At 41.7% G+C, this 23,989-nt stretch overlaps 2 protein-coding genes across 8 annotated transcripts in view; both read right to left on the bottom strand.

Annotated features, from left to right (window-relative positions):
* Positions 1-7,939: 7,939 nt before the first annotated feature.
* On the bottom strand, positions 7,940-14,741 carry hspb1 (heat shock protein, alpha-crystallin-related, 1). The gene is made up of 3 exons (XM_026182728.2): positions 14,121-14,741; positions 9,283-9,346; positions 7,940-8,697 (listed from the first exon to the last, which is right to left on the bottom strand). Exons 1-3 carry the CDS (start codon positions 14,509-14,511, stop codon positions 8,541-8,543), a joined length of 612 nt encoding a protein of 203 aa, XP_026038513.1. The 5' UTR covers positions 14,512-14,741; the 3' UTR covers positions 7,940-8,540.
* Positions 14,742-16,418: 1,677 nt separating this feature from the next.
* srrm3 (serine/arginine repetitive matrix 3) overlaps positions 16,419-23,989 on the bottom strand; it is a 138,449-nt gene continuing 130,878 nt past the window's right edge. For 6 of the 7 annotated variants that reach the window (XM_080307466.1, XM_026180992.2, XM_080307467.1 and 3 more), the window contains 4 exons: positions 23,233-23,522; positions 22,876-23,109; positions 22,670-22,795; positions 16,419-18,574 (listed from right to left, as the gene is read on the bottom strand). In XM_080307466.1, the coding sequence (XP_080163592.1) occupies positions 18,307-18,574; positions 22,670-22,795; positions 22,876-23,109; positions 23,233-23,522 (918 nt within the window). In that variant the 3' untranslated portion in view covers positions 16,419-18,306. The remainder of the gene's footprint in view (positions 18,575-22,669; positions 22,796-22,875; positions 23,110-23,232; positions 23,523-23,989) is intronic. The other variant, XM_080307469.1, reaches the window with a different exon arrangement.

Genomic DNA, 23,989 nt, shown 5'->3' with positions numbered 1-23,989 from the left:
GGGGACTAAAAGCAGAAGGCAAATTAGCTTATGTTGTGCCACTGACCAGCACAACACAGGCCGATGGATTCATGTTTCAGTGAGGAGTCGCCGCATATTTGGAAGCTTAACAAAATTAGTTCACAGAGAATGGTTGGGTTTTTTTTTTGGTTTTTTTTTTTTGAGCCAAAATTTAATTCAGTTTCATTTAAATAGCGCCAAATCACGATAACTTTTGCTTCAAAACCCTACAAAAATACAGAGAAAACCCCAACAAGCGACAGTTGGGAGGAAAAACTCCCTTTTAACAGGAAGAAACCTCCATCAGAACCAGGCTCAGAGACAGGCAGCCATCTGCCGGGACTGGTTGGGATCTTAAGGGGAAGGAGACAGGATAAAAGACACACTGTGGAAGAGAGCCAGAAATTAATAATCACTAGCAGAGCGGACACCTAGCAAACGGCTACCAGCTCCAGCTGAATAACTGTTGTTAAATTGGCCATTTTAACTTGGAACTATGCTGATTGACTCTCTCCTAGAGCCAGCCTCAAGTGGCTGCAGTTTTGGCCACTCTAGCGTTACCTTCATTTTCCATTCAGCAACCCTGAATTACACAAGCAGAAGAAGAATGACAGATGAATTTACAGGGCCTGTCTCTAGAGGTCTTTTTTCATTGGTTTTTTGGTTTTCTTCCTATACAGCCAAGTGTTGACAGCACCCATGGTCCTCAGTGCACAGCACTTTCCTGCTACATTATCATTGCTTTTAATTGAAAGCAGTTCAGCTTTTGGAGCACCACTTTCCTAGCCAATGTTGCTGTCATTAGAATGTCAACACTTAAATACGGTAAAGTTGAAAAGTTGATGCTGGTTGCATCTTGTTCTAAACTCTTAAGAATATCTCTGAAAATTTCTGAGGATGCCTATATGCCTATAATATTAATGAATGACTCTTCAAACTTCAGCATCTTTACAAAATTACATAATGCAGTAGCCCACACATATCTGAGAATACAGCTCCAAGAATGTATTTGATGTACTGGTACTGATCCTGGTTGAAACACAACACAGCATAGCAGAAGTCTCCCCCCAGACACACCAACGTCTGATTTTATACAGACGTTGGTGTGTCTGCAATGAGACACCTCAATTATAGGCTGGGTTCTCAAGGTTCTCAAATTTACTTGTTTTGGATTTTAGGCTTTTTGTGATATAGTCCATGTTGCTCAGTGTTTGTCTAGTTTCACTACAGATATCTAATGTGAACTGTACCAATCAATCCAGTTATTTTACAGATAAAGACAATTCATGCTAATCAGACCTGCAAATAATCCAGAGTATAGACTCACATACACACATATCTACAGGATCTACAGCGAGGACATTGGGATTTCATTTGGACTGGATATGTGTGGTTAAATGGTTGAAAAGAGAGGGAAGGTGATCTGGACTGAAGGGGTGGAGTTGTGAGAAGGGAGAATAGCAGATGTGCAGGAGAGCCAAAAGTACTTGGCTATCCCACAGGCCACTGAGAATCATGATAAAGATGCACGAAGGTCAGTCACAGCCAGATACTTCCAGATACGGGTGCTGAAAGGCTAGCTGAACAGTAGGAAAAAGATGCAAGCCATTAAAACACAGGCCCTAATAGTCATCAGTTACCCAGCTGGAAAAATAATCCGGCCACAGAATGGCCGGCCATCCACATGGATGCCACTGATTTCAAGATACAAAACCTCCTCACAATGCACAGAGGTCTATATCCAAAGTCCAGCACCCTGAGGCTCTATGAGCAATGGAAAAAGAAAAAGTGAGGGTTAGTTTTAGAACCAAAGTCCAGGATGACAATGGAGCATTCAGAACACATCAGGAAGATAGCCCCACAAGATGAGCTACTTCAAGAATGCCTCGGGCAGGTGAAGATAGACAGTGATGAAAAAAGGGAACCAACATACACAATTAAGCTTCTGCTTAGGAGGTGCCATCAACACAGAGGAAGAGAAGATATCAAGATATGCTACCAGTGGCTAAAAAGGCCGCTTAAAGGACGAAGCAGAGGCTCTGATCATGGCACCACAAGAACAGGCCCTTCAAGCTGTGACAGCATACAATGAGAAATACTACGAAGTGGCTGGGATAGTTTACAAAAACATCCATATGGACTAGACGTCCCCAAGTCCCGATGGGAGATCTTCTGTTAGAGGTCTAGACAGACAAGCTGCTGTCCCAACCAACAAGAGATAGTGGTGGTTGATATTTCCCACATCCATAAATATAAACTACTTTATACTCTTTTTTTTTTTTTTTTTTATACTGCAGACACTTTATTCAATTTATTCACTTACAGTTACTTATTTACTTATTCAGTCACTTTAATTTTAAAACTGTATATACTGTACATTCTGTGTATTTATTATCTCATTCTTATTGCCCGTTTATGCCCTGTCCTTATCTTTAACGTCATGCTGCTCTGTTGTATCTTAATTGCCCCTTGGAGATAAATAAAGTCTCTCTGATTCTGATAAGAGCAGAAGACCACAGACATTGGTACACATAATGCCAATGTCAGTATAAGTTTCTAATCATTCAGAAAGCACTGAGTGAACAAGAAAACTGCTCATTTATGCAACATTGTTGTGTCCAGGATTTTTTTCCCCCTGCAGGTAAGTTGGCTGGAACATCACATTCTTTCTCTGTCTTCTGTCTCTGCAAAAGACTCTAATCATTAATCCAACGATGTCTGTGTGGGAAGCAGTGCTAATCAAGAATGGCAATTTGTCAAATTAACATCTTCAGTCGGGTAGGGAGGGAGAGGTAATTATTGGAAACAGCTGGTGAGTGTTAATTTGTCAGAAGGCAATCAACACTGGCAAAATCCTACACTGTTGCTATGGAGAAGAAAAAGCACCACATCTGTTCATCAGTGCACTAATATGAGGTCCACACACCTGATGACAAGATCATTCATTTAGTAGATCATCATTAACCAAGTCTGGGTTTTTTTTTCTGTTGCTGAAATGCACATTAGATTTAGAGCATGAAACGACTACTGCTGGGTGCAGAGTGAGTTTTATTGTACTCTTCATCCCAATTAAATGATTTATATACCCGTCTTGTCATGATCTACACAAAGGAGCAATGAACTGGTTTCTTTTTCAAGATTATGTCAGAGATTTTCTCAGATATTGGAGGAGCCAAAATTTTACTAGTCTAGATGCTTATTTTTTACTCTACAAAGACAAAGCTGTTACACTAATACCACTGATCTACGCTATTTAAAAGATGAAAAGTTGTTTGACATGAATATTTATGATTTATGCTGTTAATGCTGGCCTACAGTAAATCTAATATTCATGTTGTGAGTAATTTATTGCTGCCAAACCCTACAGTGATCCATGGGTGCAACTCTTGATTGTATCTTATCAATGCTGGACTTTGGTCCATATGTCTATTATAATAACATATCAGTGTGTACGCCTTAATAATGAACTCATTGTATTAGGACACATCTGTGATGATGATAACTGACTGAGTTATCGTCATCAGCCTTTTTAGTGTAGGTTGTATGAAGCTGATGTCTTATAGGTTTGGTAAGCTACAGTAAAAATTCTGCCAGTGACCTATTGGTGCTTGTCTTTTTTTTTCCTCGTCCAGTTTAAACTTTGTTTTCTCTAAATATTCTACCCACTGTATGATATCCAGCTGTATTACTACTAAAATAATATTCACACACTAACAATATTAAAATAGTAAACTCATGTGCTTAGCATTTACATTTTAGCATAGTTAGCAGCACTTCTAACAGTAACAAGTAGAGGCTTTTTGTTATAAAGGATGGCTCTAACCAGGGCTTAAAATGTACCAGAATGGACCACTAACCACATCATGTTAATGTTTTCATGCAGTCATGGTGACAATGTAGGATCAATGACTGATCACATGATTATCTAGCAACCACTGGAAAAATGAATATTCTTTAACCAGATGTGTGTGGTTCCTGGAGGCTGATGGCTACAGACAACAGCAACAGTGATGCTTGGTAACCACTGTGAGGTAGTCAGGCACGAACGTCAAGGAAGGTGGTAGAGAAGCAGACTATGCAGACATTTCAGGTTTTCAGAGGTGAGCAATTTATTTACAGTGAACTTAATTTAATGTATAACTTAACAAAACTTCCCCCAAATCAATTCAATTAACAAAACTCAACATAACATGGCTCTGGTGACACAGCTCACCTCTCCTCTCTCCTGCATCTTCTTCTTCAGTCAAGCTTAATGGCAGCTTGCATCCAAAACTGTTGCATTACTGCCATCTCCTGGCCATTAACCATCCATCACTCCTGAATCCTCAGATCCTCTTGATGAGACCAGTACTTCTCAAAAACGAAAAACCACCACTTTCTCTCCTGCATCTGGTAGAGACTGGCTTTAGGGCCATCAATTTCCCTCCAATTGCCCAGCCAGTACCACTCACTCAACTGAGGGATCTAAAACTCTACACAGATTATCTAAAAACACAAAACCTCTACACACTTCTAACATGCACATTTACACAACTAAATGGCAGTATTAACGAAAGGAAAAACCTCAATAGTCATGCATTTTACAGCAGAATCAGTTCATTTTGACTGTGTCGCAGTCTGACAGTCAGACTTCTAGTAACTGCCTGAACATACTTCCTTAGTAAAAAGAAAATGACATCCCAAACCTAAATGCTTCCCCTTTTCCTTTTCATTCCTGTGATGTGTTCATGCTACACATCTAAATAAAGTTGAGTTTCAGAAGAGAAGTGAGCATAAATGTAACATTATCTTAAGTTGTGTGAAACAGCCTGTAATCAAAGTATACTAATCTTGTGTTGTATTCAAAAGTTGCATGAAAATATAGTACAAGGCAGTTCAATGCCCTATGCTGAACTGGTACAGAGCAGGCTGTGATACTTGTGGCCAGTTAGATCAAAGGTAGCAGACAATAATTTTTTGTTTAAGTTGATGAAGCTGCTTAGATTCAATTCTACACTTTATGCTGACTTTATGCTATTGTCTACAGGGATTGCTGGATGTCACTGGGTGAAAATGGTCACAAATAGGGTGCTGCACCTCAAACATGGTCATTTCACCTCATCTCAGTTTTATTTATATAGCCCCAAATCACAAGAACAATTACTTCAAGACACTTTGTAATAGACCCTATAATACTACAAAGAAAAACCCAACAATCAGATGATCCCATATAAGCAAGTACTTGGCTACAGTGGAAAAGTAAAACTCCCTTCCAACAGGAAGAAACCTAGAACTAGAACCAGGCTTAGGGGGGAAGAGCCATCTGCTGTGACTGGGTTAGAGGTGAGGGGAAGGAGTCAGGACAAATAAGGTGAGATTAATTATCAGAGCGGAAGGCTTATAGAGAGCTAGCATCTGCATTTAACAGAAACTATGTTAGTATTCAGAAATACAGTTCTGGTAATATTTGTTGCACAGATTCTCCACTGAATATGTTTACAGTATGTGTGTCATACACATTATATAATAACATCTCTGTCCCCTCTCCAGCCTGTCAGTCCAGTCAGCGGCCCTGAAGCTAACAGCTCTTCATATCCTCGCATAGGGCACTATCCTGGTTGAAAAACTGGATAGCTCCTGGATTGATGGATAATTTCAGCCTTTTTTAAAATGGAAGGAAATGGTGAATCGGGGAAGGGGAAAGTTGCAATACTCAGTGGGTTGAAGAACATTGTGTAGCAGATACAAAGACATATGTTGCTGCATACAAAGAGGATATATGCAAATATATAGAAAACATAAATAGAAATAGTTTACAAGATTAAGACAGCTGATAAGCAGGTGTCCATAGCATAGGAAAAAGAAACATCAGTTCATGTCTGATGTCAAATCTGTGTAATTATACAGCACGCTGGAGGCTTAGTGCATAGCACAGTGTTCTATAAATAGATATCCCCTGCAGCTTTGGAGTCAAGAGTTGGGTTAGTATGTGCATTAGTGAGCTTGCATACAACATGGATGACTGGAAGGTGACAGGGAGGAAGAAAAAGAAGTGATGAAAACCGCTAGATACTCTGTACGTCACTAGTTGTAGTGCTGCAGCTTTCATTCACTCTGCATTGACTCACAGTCAAGTGGAAAGAGATGAGCATTAACACAACTGCATGTAAGACTGGTAGTGGAAGCAGCCCATCAGCGAACACTTTTCCAAACTCCTGGCTGTGTCAGTTTTCCTGTTTAGATAATGTCCGAGTCTACACCCTTAAGATGTAGTGTGATTTAAATCTTCTCTATCACATATTTGGACACTTTTCTCACTGGTTTTGCTGAAGGTGTCTCACCCCAAATCACATCATATATGGCAATGTCACGTGAAAGGAGATATAAGAACAATGGATGCAAATCAGAGACCCTAAAAATTGTGATGAAATGTGATTTATCAGTAAATTAAATTCTATATAAATTGTAAATATTTAAATTGAGATATTTAAGCTGCAAACTAACCTTAAAGTCAATTCAGTACACTTTTAATTGATGTAATATAATTAATATTTGTGGGGTTTTGCACAGCTGTTCAAAAACTATTCTGGGACCAGATATAAACTGCTTGTCTGTCAGTGTTTAAGAAGTGAATAAGCATTTCAGGAGGTTTCTGATCATAATCTTCTTGCTGTGAAGTGGCTGTACTAATCTGTTTGTAGCAGTCAAAGAAAATCTGTTTTTCAAAGTTAACTATGGCATGATCACAATCACCAAATACTATGATTTAAACACTATAAATATATTCAGGTCCATATTAATATTTACAGTTTATTCATTCATTTATTTATTTTTATTAAAGCTAGCTAAAAGTCTGCAGTTCAATCACATCTTGATTGATTTAAAACCCCACAGTGGTGATCTACAGGGGTAAAAATACAACTGTGCCAACGTCCAAATACTTACGGACTATGGGATACGTTCTGGTTTCCATTTCTGTTGGCCAAGTTTTACTTGTATGTAAGCAATTAGCCTATGAAGCTAAACAAAATGTATCTAGGGTCCCGTCTACTTCACATTACCAGTGTTTTCAATGGTATCTGGTCAGCACGTTACATGAATTTCTTCCTGTATGGATGCAGCTTCATGCCTGACTGCCTTTTTGACTTCAGGGGGCTCGGTAAATTTTCATTTCACAGCAGGATACAAGCCTGGTGCAATGGTTATAAATGACCTTGTTCAGTCAACAGAACAGAGCAAATCTCCATCAATTATATATCCATTTGGCAATAAATTATTCATTAGAGACTTTTGTATGATGGAATTATGCAATTTGGGAATTAAGACACATTTCAGTGCAGATGCACAGCTAAAAAGATGGCTACGTTTCTCTGTAAATATAACACCTAGGTCACAGCAACATCACTTTTACTCTGACTCCATACATATGGGCATATGGGTGCTGTCTGCTGAAGTTCACTTTACTGTGATTCATTAAAAAAAAAGAATTTTATATATCGTCACAGTCTGCAGATTATGAATAATATACTAAGTCCTTATCAATTTAAATCTTTCAGTGACTGACCTAATGGGGGTACTCTACAAAAAAAAGCTGAAGTAATGTTTTATTCACCTAAAATGTGTTACAATTTTAATGAAACCTGGTCCACTGTGTTACTGTGTGGAGGGATCAGACGGTCACATGGGGGCGCTATTGTTAAATATCAAATTGTTACAGTCCTTTGTAGGGCAGCTGTGGCTACAATGTAGCTTGCCATCACCAGTGTGTGAATGTGTGTGAATGTGTGTGTGACTGGGTGAATGACTGAATCCAGTGTAAAATGCTTTGGGGTCCTTAGGGACTAAGTAAAGCGCTATACAGGCCATTTATCATTTACTGGTGACCACAGGATGAACCGTTTGGCATCAGGTATCACAACAGCAACACAAACTCAAACACAAATGAACAGCAGAGACTCTATATGTTGGGTGTTTTTTATTTCCTGTTTGCATGGCTTTAATCAGTCTGTTTCAGTCCACACAACAGCAAGATCACAAACAGTCCTCTTTCTTTACTCAAAGCTTTGGTGTGTATGTGGATTAGTATGTGCATTATTGGAGGCATTCTGCCTCCAATAATTGTCACATTTGCTGCTATTCCATTCTGTTTCGATGTTTGAAGAGGCAGCATAAAGGGGTGTGGGGGGGGGGGGGGGGGGGGGAAGAAACAAGAAGCTGAGAGCTGAGCTAAGCTGCGTATTCAGATGAAGAGTGTAATTACAGCAGAAAGAGCACGCACATGGCACTGGTGCAGATACGTTTACACAGTGTGCTGTGCTGGGGTAGGCTCATTACCAGAGATGGAGTTGAGAGGGAAGAGCTAGGGCAATCCTTCGCTCTCCTCTGCTTGGCATGTGAACGAGCTCTGTTTATGAAGAGCGGTAAGCTGATGCTTTTCCTCACTACAAGCGGAATATCCCCCGTCCTTTTCCTCCTCCTCCCACACACACACATACACACATCTATTTGAATGTGTGTATGTGGAGGAGGACAGGTGGAAGGAAATGGTGCCCATTTTCTTACTACTTCTTCACCACACCGCCGTTGCTTTCGACATTGACGGGTATCGTGGTTTCTGAGTGCTCAATGGCCGGTTTGATCAAAGGAGCCTCCACGGTCAGCACGCCTTCAGGAGAAAGGGCAGAGGTCACCTTCTCAACATCAGCTGAAGGGGGGAGGCTGCGAGGGAGGAATACGACACAATTAGGTCAGAAATCAGAAGAAAACAAAACAAAACCTTGCTTCTTAGTGAGAAAAGGATCAGTGCTACAATTTAGTCAAAAACTAACAGGACCAAAGCGTTTAGTAAAACGAGTAAAGTTCAGTTGCAGCTTAGTGTGTGTTACTCTATGGCCCCTAGATGGCAGCAGAGCCCTATGAAGCTAAAGTCTACCAAGACTCAAGAAGGGATGAACCGCTTGAAGGCTGCTGCTACTTTTCAGAGCATGAAATTTAGCTATCAGCAGCCCGCCAGCCAGAACAGATCAGCCCATGAACTAAAGAGACTCACAGTATCAGAGTCACGATTTTAGAAAAATTAATCACACTTATGAATAAATCAAATCCAATTTAGAGGACGAACACCAAAGGCAATAACAGTCAGCCACAATAAAATTTGTACTTCTAAAACCTAAAGTCTTCAAGTGAGTAGTTGACATACTGCATGGGCCACATCTTCCTTAAATTAGTTTGATTAATGGCAGGAAGTGATCAAGAGTAAATCAAGATTCCTTTCTATTCTTTCTCAAGTAAAGACAAACTCACGTGTACTTCCTGGTGAAACTTCTGGACACAAAACCATGCTCATCTTTCCTCTCCTCGTGCTTACCTGTGGACACAGACAATGTACTTTAAGCTAGACTGAAAGATATTTTTGCTATAAGGAGCAGTGCAAGAAGACATCTTGTTTACCATAGTAAAATAAACCTGTTGGGCGGAACAGTGCATACAGACTTCATTCCACTAATCTAAGCCTTAATTTATGCACTCTACTTTAGCACCTAATGAAAATAATAAATTGGATTGTATAAAGTATTTCTTACTGGTGCACAGTTACTTTTATGGAGTCCAGCCATAATCTGATTTGGACTTTGTGCTTTTTCAAAGCATTTATTTATGTGATCCAGAGATTGCTCTTATGCTTAGCACAAAGACTACAGGCATCTTCCATCACCTCTGAAAGTTAATAATAAGCATTCTGTTTCTATTTTTAAAACTGGGCTGTGATAACTAAACCTGGAGATGAATGGTTGTTGAGGGTTTTTTTTCCCCCAAGTTGGTTTAGTTTATTTCTGTCTGCAGGCCTTCAAAGGTGCACACCTGTGTTGTTCTTTACTAGCATGGATGGAGGAGGTCTAAGGCAGATGAGAGTGAGTAACTGGTAGAGGGGTCCAAGGAAGAGACGTCTGTGTGTGAGGTGGAGGTGTAGTTGGAAAGGCATTCATGGCTTTTCACTTAAAGAGGCTGGACAAAGAGTACAACCGGTTTAAACAGAAACACTGTAATGTTGCTGTGCAGTAATATCTTCAGCAATATACTTCATGTAATTGTTTCCTCAAACCCATTACATGTATTCTTTATAGAACTGCCGTTCTCTGGTGGAAGAGTGACAATTGTCACTGCTGCCCTGATTTGCGTAATCAGGGCAGCAGTGATTGCAGATCAGGAACCTCAACAACGTGGGCCTGAACACCATTAACCATGTCTTAAAAAGCAACCATATGGCCATGAAGCAGCTCTACAGAGTTCCATTTCAAAGGAACTCAGAAGTTGTGAAGGAGGCCAGATGCTGTAATACCTTGTTATATCATGCAGTTAGAGTCAACTGGAGTCACTTTTCATTGTAATTTTGTTTTACTTAGAGAAGAATGTAGCTTGAAGCTGAGGGAGCACATCATGTCTTCATTTATGCTGATGAAGTCGGCTCCTGTAAAGTCAGGAGTTGTGGAAGGAACCTCACTGGATACAGGGCCACTTTCAGAGTTCCAGGACAGAGGGGTGCCAACATACCCACGTGTGCTGCCATCTCCAATGATGGTGTCCTATGCTATATCCCCACCATTCACCCATCCAACACCGAACGACTCATAACATTCCTGAATACACTTCATGAGAGGCTGATCCAGCCTGAGGAGAGAGGGCTGTTGAGGACTGTCATGCCGCTCTTCGCCATTATCTAGGATAATGTGGCGTTGCACCAATGAGTGGTTTACAATACACCCACATATAATGATGCATTTCCTCCTAGCATGTGCCCCATTTTTTTTTGTGAATCCGTTAGAGGAGTTTATTATCACCATCCCTATGAGCAGATACCCTTTCTGAATGCAATGACTGCTGCAGCCCAAGAAATAGGTGAGAAGGACTGTCAAGGTTGGATACGGCATGAAAGAAGGTTTTTTTTTTTTATGTTTGTTTTTTTTTCCTCGGTGTATTGTAAGAAAGAATTTTGAGTCTGATGTGGATGAAGCCTTGTGGCCAACTCGTCAAGACAGAAGGGACTGAGTATCAATAGTGGCTGTTTCTTATACTGTAATAGATTTTATTTTGGTTTACTGTATTCATTTTGAATATATGTATTTTCTGTAATATGTACAGTATCTCAGTTTTCAGCCAGTTTGCATCAAAGCATTTTTGATTCTTGATCCCACTAAGCACTGCATTTTGTATTTTGTTGTCCGCTGCTCAGCTGGCGGGCAATGATTGATTAGAAAAGCTCATATACTTGTTTGCAAATTGTGTTGTTTTGAAGGCAAAATTAGCTTTTGGAGGCATAAACAAAATGTGTCACTTTGACCATCAGTGCGTCTGTTAGGCTTGTGTGAGTTGTCTGCTGCATGACAGCAATCAAGAAAAGCTGTAAAGCACTAAGGATATACATACATGTATTCATAGATTTCTAAAATGTTTCATAAATGATTTTTTCAGAGTTTTAATTTGCATATACAGGGAGTGCAGAATTATTAGGCAAATGAGTATTTTGTCCACATCATCCTCTTCATGCATGTTGTCTTACTCCAAGCTGTATAGGCTCGAAAGCCTACTACCAATTAAGCATATTAGGTGATGTGCATCTTTGTAATGAGAAGGGGTGTGGTCTAATGACATCAACACCCTATATCAGGTGTGCATAATTATTAGGCAACTTCCTTTCCTTTGGCAAAATGGATCAAAAGAAGGACTTGACAGGCTCAGAAAAGTCAAAAATAGTGAGATATCTTGCAGAGGGATGCAGCAGTCTCAAAATTGCAAAGCTTCTGAAGCGTGATCATCGAACAATCAAACGTTTCATTCAAAATAGTCAACAGGGTCGCAAGAAGCGTGTGGAAAAACTAAGGCGCAAAATAACTGCCCATGAACTGAGAAAAGTCAAGCGTGCAGCTGCCAAGATGCCACTTGCCACCAGTTTGGCCATATTTCAGAGCTGCAACATCACTGGAGTGCCCAAAAGCACAAGGTGTGCAATACTCAGAGACATGGCCAAGGTAAGAAAGGCTGAAAGACGACCACCACTGAACAAGACACACAAGCTGAAACGTCAAGACTGGGCCGAGAAATATCTCAAGACTGGTTTTTCTAAGGTTTTATGGACTGATGAAATGAGAGTGAGTCTTGATGGGCCTGTGGCTGGATTGGTAAAGGGCAGAGAGCTCCAGTCCGACTCAGATGCCAGCAAGGTGGAGGTGGAGTACTGGTTTGGGCTGGTATCATCAAAGATGAGCTTGTGGGGCCTTTTCAGGTTGAGGATGGAGTCAGGCTCAACTCCCAGTCCTACTGCCAGTTTCTGGAAGACACCTTCTTCAAGCAGTGGTACAGGAAGAAGTCTGCATCCTTCAAGAAAAACATGATTTTCATGCAGGACAATGCTCCATCACACGCGTCCAAGTACTCCACAGCGTGGCTGGCAAGAAAGGGTATAAAAGAAGAAAAACTAATGACATGGCCACCTTGTTCACCTGATCTGAACCCCATTGAGAACCTGTGGTCCATCATCAAATGTGAGATTTACAAGGAGGGAAAACAGTACACCTCTCTGAACAGTGTCTGGGAGGCTGTGGTTGCTGCTGCACGCAATGTTGATGGTGAACAGATCAAAACACTGACAGAATCCATGGATGGCAGGCTTTTGAGTGTCCTTGCAAAGAAAGGTGGCTATATTGGTCGCTGATTTGTTTTTGTTTTGTTTTTGAATGTCAGAAATGTATATTTGTGAATGTGGAGATGTTATATTGGTTTCACTGGTAAAAAATAAATAATTGAAATGGGTATATATTTGTTTTTTGTTAAGTTGCCTAATAATTATGCACAGTAATAGTCACCTGCACACACAGATATCCCCCTAAAATAGCTAAAACCAAAAACAAACTAAAAACTACTTCCAAAAACATTCAGCTTTGATATTAATGAGTTTTTTGGGTTCATTGAGAACATGGTTGTTGTTCAATAATAAAATTATTCCTCAAAAATACAACTTGCCTAATAATTCTGCACTCCCTGTATGTTATGTTAACTCTAAAACTCATGCAGTTCAGTGCTACTGAACCACACCTCACCAGACTTAATCAGCCTCTTGTATCTCAGATGCCCTGCTATGAAGTTGCTGCCCTTCATTCTGCCTCTGAATACTGTAATATGTTTGTTGTTACAACGAACCGATAAAGGTTGCGGTCCAGAGAGAGCTGTCCGCTTTTCAACTGGACCAAATTGATTGTGTAACACACACTTTTTCAACAGCTAAACGAAGGGTCATTAGTTTTGACCGACAGCTGTGGAGAGGTTGCACTTTGGTGTGTTTACAAAACTCTTCATTACACTGTTGTGTTTAAAATATCATCCTGGGTCACTGGTGATACATGGGGTGGAACATGGGGTGGCAAATTCCACTTGGATTGAATTTCGTGCTTTGTTTATCTTGGTGTTTCTGATGAGGTTCAGTCTCTGAGCTGGGAGATGTTGGGTACAGTCGGGGACTGAACACTGGACCTGGACAAGATCCAGCAGTCCTTTTAAAGTAGTGGACATACTGGCTAAGCTGCAGCTAAATCCCCAGCTCTGAGAATGGGATCCTTTGTGAAATAGCAGGCAGTGAGGCTGAGATTCACTCAGAGAAAAGAGAGCCCAGGGCTTCAGAGAACTAAGCTGCTATCTGATCAGTTCCACACTTTCTTCAGGTCTGCTTTGCTCCTGCCCGTCCTGGATGGACAGTGAGGCTGTTTTAACATTGTTTTCATGCCTGAGCGTCTTTAAAAGTCAACTCCCACATTTTGAACTGTGTCTTGTTTTGCGTCCAGTGGGCTTAGAGTCAAAACCCCCTGACCCTCCCAAGTCCCTGAACACATTACTCTATTGTCTCAATATGTTATGTAACTATGTAACTACCTCATGCTTTGTTCAGTTCTATCAGTTTTTGTTTTACAGAAGAAAAAGAGGCACTTAAGAAAACTAAAGTGAGACAGTGTGCATATCAACCAGTACAGCTGTCTAAAGTGTGTCACTCAAGGAACATCATACAGGAAAATGACACCTTAGGTTTCAGGACATAAAACACTATGCCCTTTCAATCATTCAATAAGGAGAGCGACAGAAATCAAATAAGTGCTCACCCGAGATTTCCACCACGCCATCTTTTGTCTTCACCATCAAGTCCTCAGGTGAGAAGTGGTTCACATCCAGCGATACCTTCCAGCTGTCTTGGGTCTGCTTGATCTCGGAAATGCCGCTGCTCAGCTGGCGGGACAGGGCCCGAGCCTGAGCCTGCTGAGCCATCATGTGGGTTGGATACATCAAGGGAGCATGCGGTGTCATTAGTTCTGGAGCCAGGATGGATGGCCTCAGGTACCCTGGCCAGTGGGTGCTGGGAAATGCTGCGATGTCCTCGGGCAGGGCGGGCATACCGAAGGTCTGGTCAAAGATACGGCTGCTCTGGTGCCAGTCACGAAATGGGTCCCAGCTCGGAGTGCGGAGCAAGGTGAAAGGAATACGTCTCTCAGCCATGATGATCTGGGAATTTCTTCTAAGCTTCAGAGGAGTGTTGCTGTGTGCAGATCAAGAGCCCCTTGGCCTCTCTGGAAGTGTTTTCTTAATGTGCTGTCTGCCTCTCAGCTGAGAGCTTTTATACACAATGACACCACCCCTTATCAACAGAACCCTCCCTTCAGACTCAAGCCCCATACCTCATGCCTCCAGAATGTTTTACGAAAGCACTAGAATATCTATTTATAGCGGAAGTAGCACTGGAATGGAATCCAACAGGAAGACCCTCCCATGTAACAGTTGCCCTAGGCACTGAGTGCTGTGTGTAAACCCCCTTCTCCTCTCCCTGTGCATCTCAAAGAGCCAGAAGAATCTGGGAGGCTTCTGTCCGTCTACTTACAAGCTAACATGCTATTCTTAACAACGCTATGTTGCGCTATGAACCCATTCAGCCCTGAATGAAATACATAGTAGAATATCAGTTTGGTACATGAAGCCAAATGACTTGACTGGATTAAAACTGGAGGAAAATCCACCATGTTCACACCTGCCTATTCATATTTCTTTGTCACAAATGGGGAATTAACAAGCTGTAGTGTCTCAAGTCTTCTGTTAACCTGACAGTCTTTCATTGTTTACTGGATGCTAGTGCCGCGTGATACTGCAATTTTGGTATCAATCCAAAACCAAGTAAATACACGGCCAGTATTACTAATACTAGTACACATATTTTTAAACTATGAAGGCAGTTTATCTAGGGGGGGAGTAGTATGTCATGATTTATGACATTAATCGCCAGTTTCCAAATTCTGAATACATTTTAATGACCGCTAAATCATCATGACTTTTACTTTCCACATGAAGTAGTTGAAAGAATCCACAATGACCAGGTACTGTTTAGTCTCTATCTGGAACAGATCATTTCCAACCATGGCCCACGGTCTTTGTGGGAACTCTTTAGGTAGCATGGTTTCTTTGTGTTTAGTCCGCTCGCAGCAGCAAGTGTCACAGGTCCTGATCACTTTTATTAGCTCACTGCTCAGGCCTGCTCACTGCTCAGAGAGAGCTCTCTAAACAACAGCGGGTGACTTGAAACTGACTCATGACGTCACGTCTCTTTTCACGCAGCTCCTCTATGGCTGACCTTTAGCCTGGCACCGATGCCGAAACCTTGAAAAATGAGTGTCCTTTATTATTTTTCACCCCCCCCCACACACGCACACACAACAACCCAGCAGAAACGTTCCTACCTCTTAACATTTACCTGATACTAGAACATTAAAATCAGCTAATTTAGCTGAGTTGGTCTTACTGGTCGTGGTCTGGTCCATGCTGCTCATTGTCACAGTTTACTGGCAGTCTTGATGGAAGTGTGCCACTGTTAATTTAATAACTATCGACCAGTGGACTTTGCTGCTGTGACACTTAAAGTGTCTGCTGTGAAAGGTGTCCTATTGAGCTGTACACTTCTGACACAAAGTGAGCAGGTGTCACAGGGACATGCCTCTATCTCTCACAGTGTTACACAGACAGAGAAGAAGAAAAAAACTAACATAAACTGACAGTTCAGCTACAACAGTGATAGTAACTGAGAAATCTCGAGGAAGTGTTCAGACGGAAATGGAGGTTATGTTAATTTATTTGATATATATGGCAAAGTAAGTATTTCTGGAAAATATAGCTCAGGTCTCAGTGTAAGAAATCTAATCCCTCAAAGTTACAGCACAGGATGTGAGATCTGCCTCTAAAATAAGCCATATCTTCCTCTCAGCCCCAGTTGGAGAACATTCTAGCCTACTTAATAGAGAGAGGCTTCATGTTTTTGGTCAAGGTTCTCATCAGTGCCATCTGTAGGAAGATACATACACAGCACCAACAAGTTATCGCTGACTGCACCTGAAGGCAGAGAGAAGAACTCAAAAACTGGATCATTTCCCCATTTGTTTCTGTTTATTGTCAGGTATAATAACTTGTACAATACAAAGAATGATTTGTAGAATCAAAGGGGCAATGTTATACTTGGAATAAATGGTCAGGCTGCAGAGCATCACAGCTGGGATAAGTGTGGTTACACTGGAAATGCATGTCATGAGACCGGGTGAATGGTAAGGAAGACTTAGGCTGATCCCTGATTGTATCACCTGTTTGTTAACCACCCTCATGGAGGTGCAGACACAGCCTGCTGCCGTGCCTGCCAAGCCATCGCTCATTATCTTTTGTAGCCAGCAACTGGGGAGACCTCTGCTAGAATTGTATGGCCAATTATACAAGGGATTGAAATATGGAGTGACTGGAAATGTACAGTAGAGCAGAGTAATTGATTCTTCAGGCTGCTTCAGGCCGAGTCATCTTCCTCCCTCGGCACAGACAGAGCCACAGCAGCCCCGCGTTACCATGAGTCATTATATCGGCTGGGGACGCGATAATGGCAGTCATGGGAGTAACTGTGGGTGAATGCTCAGTTCAACCGACTCAAAAATCAGAGCTCCTTAAACACATAGCAGTGAATCTGTGCACTGCTTGTTGATCTGATAACAAGAAACCGATTCTGTATCATAACTTGGAGCTTTACAGTACTTTTCTCACATCTGCAGCAAACCCATCTCCAAACCATGATCCAACTGCTTCACAGCAAAATGATAAATATATTAAACAATAAATAACCTAATAAATAAATGAATAAATACAGCGAGTTTCATAAATAGCTGAGATCAACTCACAAATGTGCATGGAGACTTTTTGCAGTACGGTACCATACAGCAGCTCATGTAAATCATTACCTCATTGATCTTTGCAAAGGAGGTTCAAACTCACACACACATACACACACTCACACAGTCTCGCACATGATTAGCATAACAAACGTAATTACTTAAACAGGGAAGAGAGTAAAAGTATGTAACACATACAGCCCCCCCCCCTCCCCGTTTCATTCACCTCTGTTTGCAAAGGTCAGGGGGAAGGGGCAGGGCAGATTCACCCTGCTGGCACATCTCATTTCCATCAGGTCCCCTGATGCATCATGCTGAACATACCTATTCAAACTATATGGAATATACAGTGCATAGTTTACAAAGCCAAACTTAAGAGAGTTTACATCTGTACAGACAAATCTATGCAATACAGTTTTCTCCTAAAAAAACAAAAAAAAAGTTATTTTTATTTCTTTTCCTGATTCATCCTCTGACTTCTCTTTTGTTCTCTTTTTGTTGATCTGTGTGAACCGGAAGTCTTTGGGGCTGATGAGAGAAAAAGTGATTCTTTGAAATGTACAGTAAGCTGTGTGATTTCGATGTGTCTGCCTTCTTTTCGTCTTCTACTCAGCCCCTCTTTTCAGGATATATTTGATATATATCTATATATATATATATATATATATATATATATACTTATAACTGTTGTTAACTGTTATTGAATGTATTTTTGGTAGCTGTGTGGAAGATGAGACGGAAAGTGCTAACATACATTTGTTCTTTGGGCTCAGCCAATTCATTTTAGACACGTAAAAAAGAAAAAACCTTTCCTTGAATGTGTGAGAAGACATGAACAGTGACTGCCAATATCATGGTATTGTGCTATATCAAAATACATTTTCCTCTCTTTGATCCAGGCTCTGTGTTAGAGATAGAATGGTCCATGGTGAAGGAGTTTGGATCCCGGTCTGTACAGCTGTGCGGCTTCTGCTGAGGACTTGCTAAGGATACGTAATGAATCTACCGGAGTGCAGCAGGTTTAACAGCACTTCTCCTTCTTTTGTTCCCTTTTTTTTTTCTTTCCTTTTTTCTCCTTTTTTCATTCTCGTTCTGCTGGTTGCCATCAGAACCCCGGGCTGTCATAGCTGCTGCGGCTGTAATAACTGTGGTGGCTGCGGGAGCGGCTCCTGCTGCGACTCCAGCTCCGGCTTTGGCTGCGACTCCAGCTGTGGCTGCGGCTCCAGCTCTGGCTCCGGCTCCTGCTGTGGCTCCTGCTGTGACTTCTGCTGCGGCTGTAGCTGCTGTAGCTGCGGCTGGATCGTGACGGGCTGCTGTCGTAGCTGGAAGATGAAGGACTGGGCCGGTAATATGGGATCGGCCGCTTCCGAGCACTGGAGGAGGAAGAAAAATAAGGGTTTGAACAGTTAGTCCTATGTCCTAGTCCTATTTCCTATGGTTAGAGTGTTAAATCTGATGTTAAAGCATGATTAAGGCAATCAGTGTTAGGTCTCAGAGTGGTGACGTGTAATTAGTACAGGATCTGAAAGAGAGCAGCTATGTGGGTTAAAAAGAAGCTTCTCAGCCACACACACACACACACACACACACACACACACACACACACACACACACACACACACACACACACACACACACACACACACACACACACACAAACATAGCAGAAAAATGCAAGTGTTTAGTTGAAGTTCAAGCTTAGATTGCCTTGTTAATAGCCACCCTGGAAGTACTTCCTGTAAAGTAATTAGCCGTTAGTTCCTTAAAGAACCTCATCTTCTCAGTGGAGGGCAACACCCAGAAAATAAAAATCAAGAGTCAGTGGTGCAGGGAGAGATAAACGCTATCAAGGTATCCCTGCTGCTATGAGGTGCATTTCACAAGCAGCGCTGTAGATAACTCAACCCCAGCTTTTGTCTTCTACATTGGCTGTGGGAATCAACAGTATGAGCAATAAGGTGTGTGGGGGAAAGAGGGGGGGCTTCCACTCTAATAAACCTTGATAGCGCTTTAATCTTTGCATCCTTTGTGTTACAACATTAGTGCAGAAACACAGCAGGGTGCAGCTCTAGAGTTGGAGTGAGTTTCAGGAAAGAGATGAAGAAGCGGAAAAAGGACAGAGGAGGAAGCCTGGTTTACTCATGGGAGCTCTGATGATTTGCTGCTCAGCCAAACTTCAGAAGTCACGGTATTGGGGTCCTGCTGCACGGCAACTGTTACCGGGGTAACTAGCCGGCAGCAGTCGGGTTCAGCAGCAGCCCGTTGGCCTGGTGTCGGGACCTTTAAGGACTGAAGTGAAAGATAACAAAGTACACACATTTCACCCATGGCTATTTACACTCGAACGAGAAGGTTGCAGAGGTAACACAGGGAGAGGCTGAAACACATTTCATCTGCAGGGGGGATTTTCTTCTTCTTCCGTTTGTCTGAATAATTAACTCCACCTAAAAGCATTTCTATTGGTAACAATGAAACGATCATATGAGAATAAATTATGAAATCTAAGAAGTAAGCAGGAAACAAATATGTGGATGAGTCTAATACATGGTTTTAAAGAGACTCATCAAAATGGAATAGAACAACTGGAACAACTAACTTAACCAATGAAATCTTTTGCTCAGTTCAGTTAATTTTCATTTTACATCCTCATTCTTACATCTTATTTTATATCTCGTATTGAAGCACTTTAGTCACAAATCACTCAATATTAAAAAAAATAAGGGCAATAACTGAAACCATTTATCAATTTAAGTGACTAGCTCAGATCCTCAGATCTCATATTTACATACTTTCTGAGATGTACACTTCTATCCGTGTAATGGTATCCGTGTACCTGGGCTTCAAATAATGTGTACAGCACACAGAGTTAACTTATGGGCGACCGTGGCTCAGGGGGTTGGGAATCGCATCTGTAACTGGAAGGTTGCCGGTTTGATCCCTGGGCTCTCTGTCCTGGTCGTTGTGTCCTTGGGCAAGACACTTTACCCTACTTGCCTACTGGTGTTGGCCAGAGGGGCCGATGACGCGATATGGCAGCCTCGCTTCTGTCAGTCGGCCCCAGGGCAGCTGTGGCTACAACTGTAGCTTAGCTCCACCAGTGTGTGAATGTGAGAGTGAATGAATAGTGGTATTGTAAAGCGCTTTGGGTGCCTTGAAAAGCGCTATATAAATCCAATCCATTATTATTATGTGTAGATGATTTGCACTAAGCAAACACGTGGATTTAAGAGAGAAATTGAATAAAGGACTTTTCTTGGATCATATTTACACTGCTCACAAAAGGAAGACTTGATCATCACAGTATAACAGACAGTCAAACTTCAGCTGTCAACATGTCCAATTAGAAAGTACAAACCATGGTGAATCAATTTCACCTGCTTTGGTGTAAATAAAAGCAGCAATAAGTAGACTGGAAGGGCAACAACAAGGCAATCCCCCCCCCCAAAAAGGGGATAATTTTCCTATACACCAATGCTCTTTCCTTATCCCCCCCGACAGTTTTTTCTATATTTATGCTTTTTGCTACTGTCCTTGTCACTACTGGTAGCATGAGACAGTACCTGCACCTCATTGAGGTAGCATAACTTTTCAACTCCTCCAGGAAGGCATGATCATATGTGCAGCATCTCACAGTACAGTCTCAAGAGTGTGAAGGACATACAGGCCATTACACGAGGAAAGCTGGACAAGCCTGTAGAGCCAGCAGCATGACCAATACAAAATGACCTTCAGTGGTCTATTTATGTGCATGTTTCTGACAAAATTGTCAGAAACAGACTCTATGAGGGCGGCAAGAGGTCCTGATGTCCTTTAGTGGGACCTGTGCTCACTGTACACCATCATGCAGCTCAACTAGACTTCACCTGTAAACAGCAGAACTGGCAGGTCCTCCCACTGCTGCCCTGTTCTCGTCACAGATAAGAGCTGGTTCACACTGAATACATGTGGAAACATGAAACAGTCTGGAGTCTGTGGCAGATGTTATACATTTACAGCATCATCCAGCATGACTGGTGTGGCAGTGGGATGGTGATGGTCTGGGGATGCATATCTTTGGAGGGGTCACACAGACTTCCATGTGTTGACCCTCTACAGCCTGAACCATGAAATACTTGCCAGAAAATTCAAATTCAAGTGTTTATTGAACCTTCTAACAAATAACAAAAAATAAGATTATAATATATCATAATATAATTTATGTTTCAATTTGTGTCATTTTTGCTATATCGTGCAGTTTGTTCACAGTAACACTGTGTGTATCTGATTGTGTGTGTCAGGTTTTTAAGGTAAAAAACTAATGTATCAAATATGATCCACTTGGCGTTACAGGGTTAACCCAGTGCACCCTGACTGCTTTTAGGTACGAGGATCAAATCCTCAGATGGTGTCAGACTTTATGCTGTTCCTGGAACTTGACTTTACACAAGTTCATTGATTCAGGTGTGGGAGACACTATCCATGTCTCAGTGGGACTGTGGGCAGACATTGCCAACTGGTCATTGCAGGTTTTCATTTGTTTTCATGAACTAGACATTAACATTACTAGGCTTGATACATAAAGACTCAAACTGATATTTGGATGTTGGCAAGTCAAACCAAGGTGGAATTTACTATAAAGCAAAACAGGCAATTTCACTTGCATTTCTGCTTTTGTGTACTCACAGTTTTAGTTGTAAGTCTACACAGAGCTGTATGTATCTGGTCCCAGGTACCACCATAAGGCACATTTTTTGCAGTTTCAGTTCAATCTTTCTACTGAAATGACTCAGAAACACCATATGATTTGTAGTTTTTGTTGGTAGCATGTTTGCTTTTAATTCATACAGTATTTCAATTCTCTAGTGCTATAGTTAGGCAATAATAAAAACTTGTTTAGTGAGGGACATTGCAGTAAATGAAAGTACAAAACTATTACACATGGTATGTCATCTCTAAAGGAAATGAAACATGATGGCAGAGTAAAAACCCAAACATAAAGGACAGTGATCACTTTATGTCCCTCATGATGCCCATAGAAAGTCTGAAATAGATGTTTAAAAGCAGGAGGTAACATTTTCTGTCTACCAGAGCTCCACCCTTATAATGACTGCATCCATTTATGCCTGTGGTTTTTCATTTTTATTCCACATAAAGGATTTAATGGCTCTTAATGGGTTTCTTAAAAATTACCAGTCGTGAGTTGAAACAGAAGCAAAATCCCTTCTCTTTATTTCTTTTGCCTGCCTTTGTTGTAATTTGAAGCTATGAAAGAATGACTTTTACCCCAGCATGAGTACCGTCCTGCCAAATCATGGGACATGCTTTAAGTGTAACGCATTAAAGTGTCTCATATTTAAGAGCCACTCAGGCCTGTGAGAAAGAACAAGATACATGGCTGTGTTATTCTGGGGCTCGGTCCTTGCAGGGAAGAGCAGAAACACACACACACACAATGTGGAGGAGAAGTGTGTTTAATCATGTGGTGTTACCTGGTGATCCTGCGAGCCTCCATGAAGCTGGGTGAATCTCTTCTTCTTTTGCGGATAGGTGAGTAGCTGCGTGAACGGCGGCGAGCTCGGCTGTCGGTGTCAGAGCGGTTGGCACTCTCCCTGTCCCTGTGTGACACACAAATCAGTCACACCATCGACCAATGGGAGCATATTATAAATCTACTATACATCAGACAGCGGCTCACCTGGAGGCGTTTTGCCTATTGTGCGGGGACTTGGCCTTGCTGGGTCCTCTGTCTTTGGAAGCAGAAGGCGAGGATGAACGCCCGCTGCTCCAGGAGCTGCTGCGCTGTCGGAGGTTTGCCTTGCTCCCGACTTTGTTGGCTGACGTGTGCCCTGGAGACGCTGATGTGCTCCGGTGGCGTGCCTGACCCCGACTGGATTGGTGGTGTCTCTTGGAAGAGTGGCCACCTTTGCCCCTGGGGGAATGGGAAGTATAATCCAGCAGATGTCAAACAGTTCTCTCTCATTTGCAAAGCCAAAGCGGTGAGGTCCAGCAGTGATAAGAGCCTGAAAGTGCACAACTGCAATGGAAGGCTTACTTTCTGTGGTGACGAGAGCTCCTCCCTCTGTAAGTATGGTTGTGCTGGGAGTGGGTCGAATCACTGCTGTGAGCAGGGGAGTGGGAGCTCTTATTCTGACCTCTCTGGCCTCCTCTCTTCCCTGACGCCTTGCTCAGAGAGCTCCCTATAGCTGTGCCATCGACACTCCCAGTATCTTCTGCAACACACATCTTTCCCATCTGGTTCCTGATAGGGGCGCTGTGGATCTTGTGCTCTCTCAGCAGAGATGACTGGACGCTTGCAGAGCTGGCAGTCAGCATGTGGAACTTCTGTAGAGAAATGATGACCAACAAAAGGGAAAAAAAAGAAAAGAAAAAGGAAAAAAAAAGGATAAAAATAGCATCAGAGAGTTTTCAAGTTGGTAATTGAGAGCTATGGTGTACTTGCCAAAAGAAGGTAAACATCTAAAAGAAAAAGATCTAGGTTTTCTCCATATGGCTTATAGATAGTCCTCTATGGTGCAGCGCATGCAATACTTGGCATGCAAAACCATAATGAGTTGAAGAAATAATAATCGCAAAAACAAACAAAAATCTAGGAAAAGGGGGAAGAGAGGGTAGAAAAAAGAAACAAAACAAAACTGTGAACCAAATAATTTTAAGAGCAGAGGCAGAAATTAGAGAGATACAGATTTTGTAGAGTAGAAACAGAGGACTTCTTCAGTTTTTTCAGTAATGGTTAAAAAAAGAAACGAAACAGAAAGAGAAGACAACTTGACGGAACATCACAGAAATGG

Source organism: Astatotilapia calliptera, chromosome 10, assembly GCF_964374335.1.
Source record: "Astatotilapia calliptera chromosome 10, fAstCal68.1, whole genome shotgun sequence".
In the NCBI taxonomy this organism is placed as follows: Eukaryota; Metazoa; Chordata; class Actinopteri; order Cichliformes; family Cichlidae; genus Astatotilapia; species Astatotilapia calliptera.
This window is presented reverse-complemented; position numbering and strand designations above follow the sequence as displayed.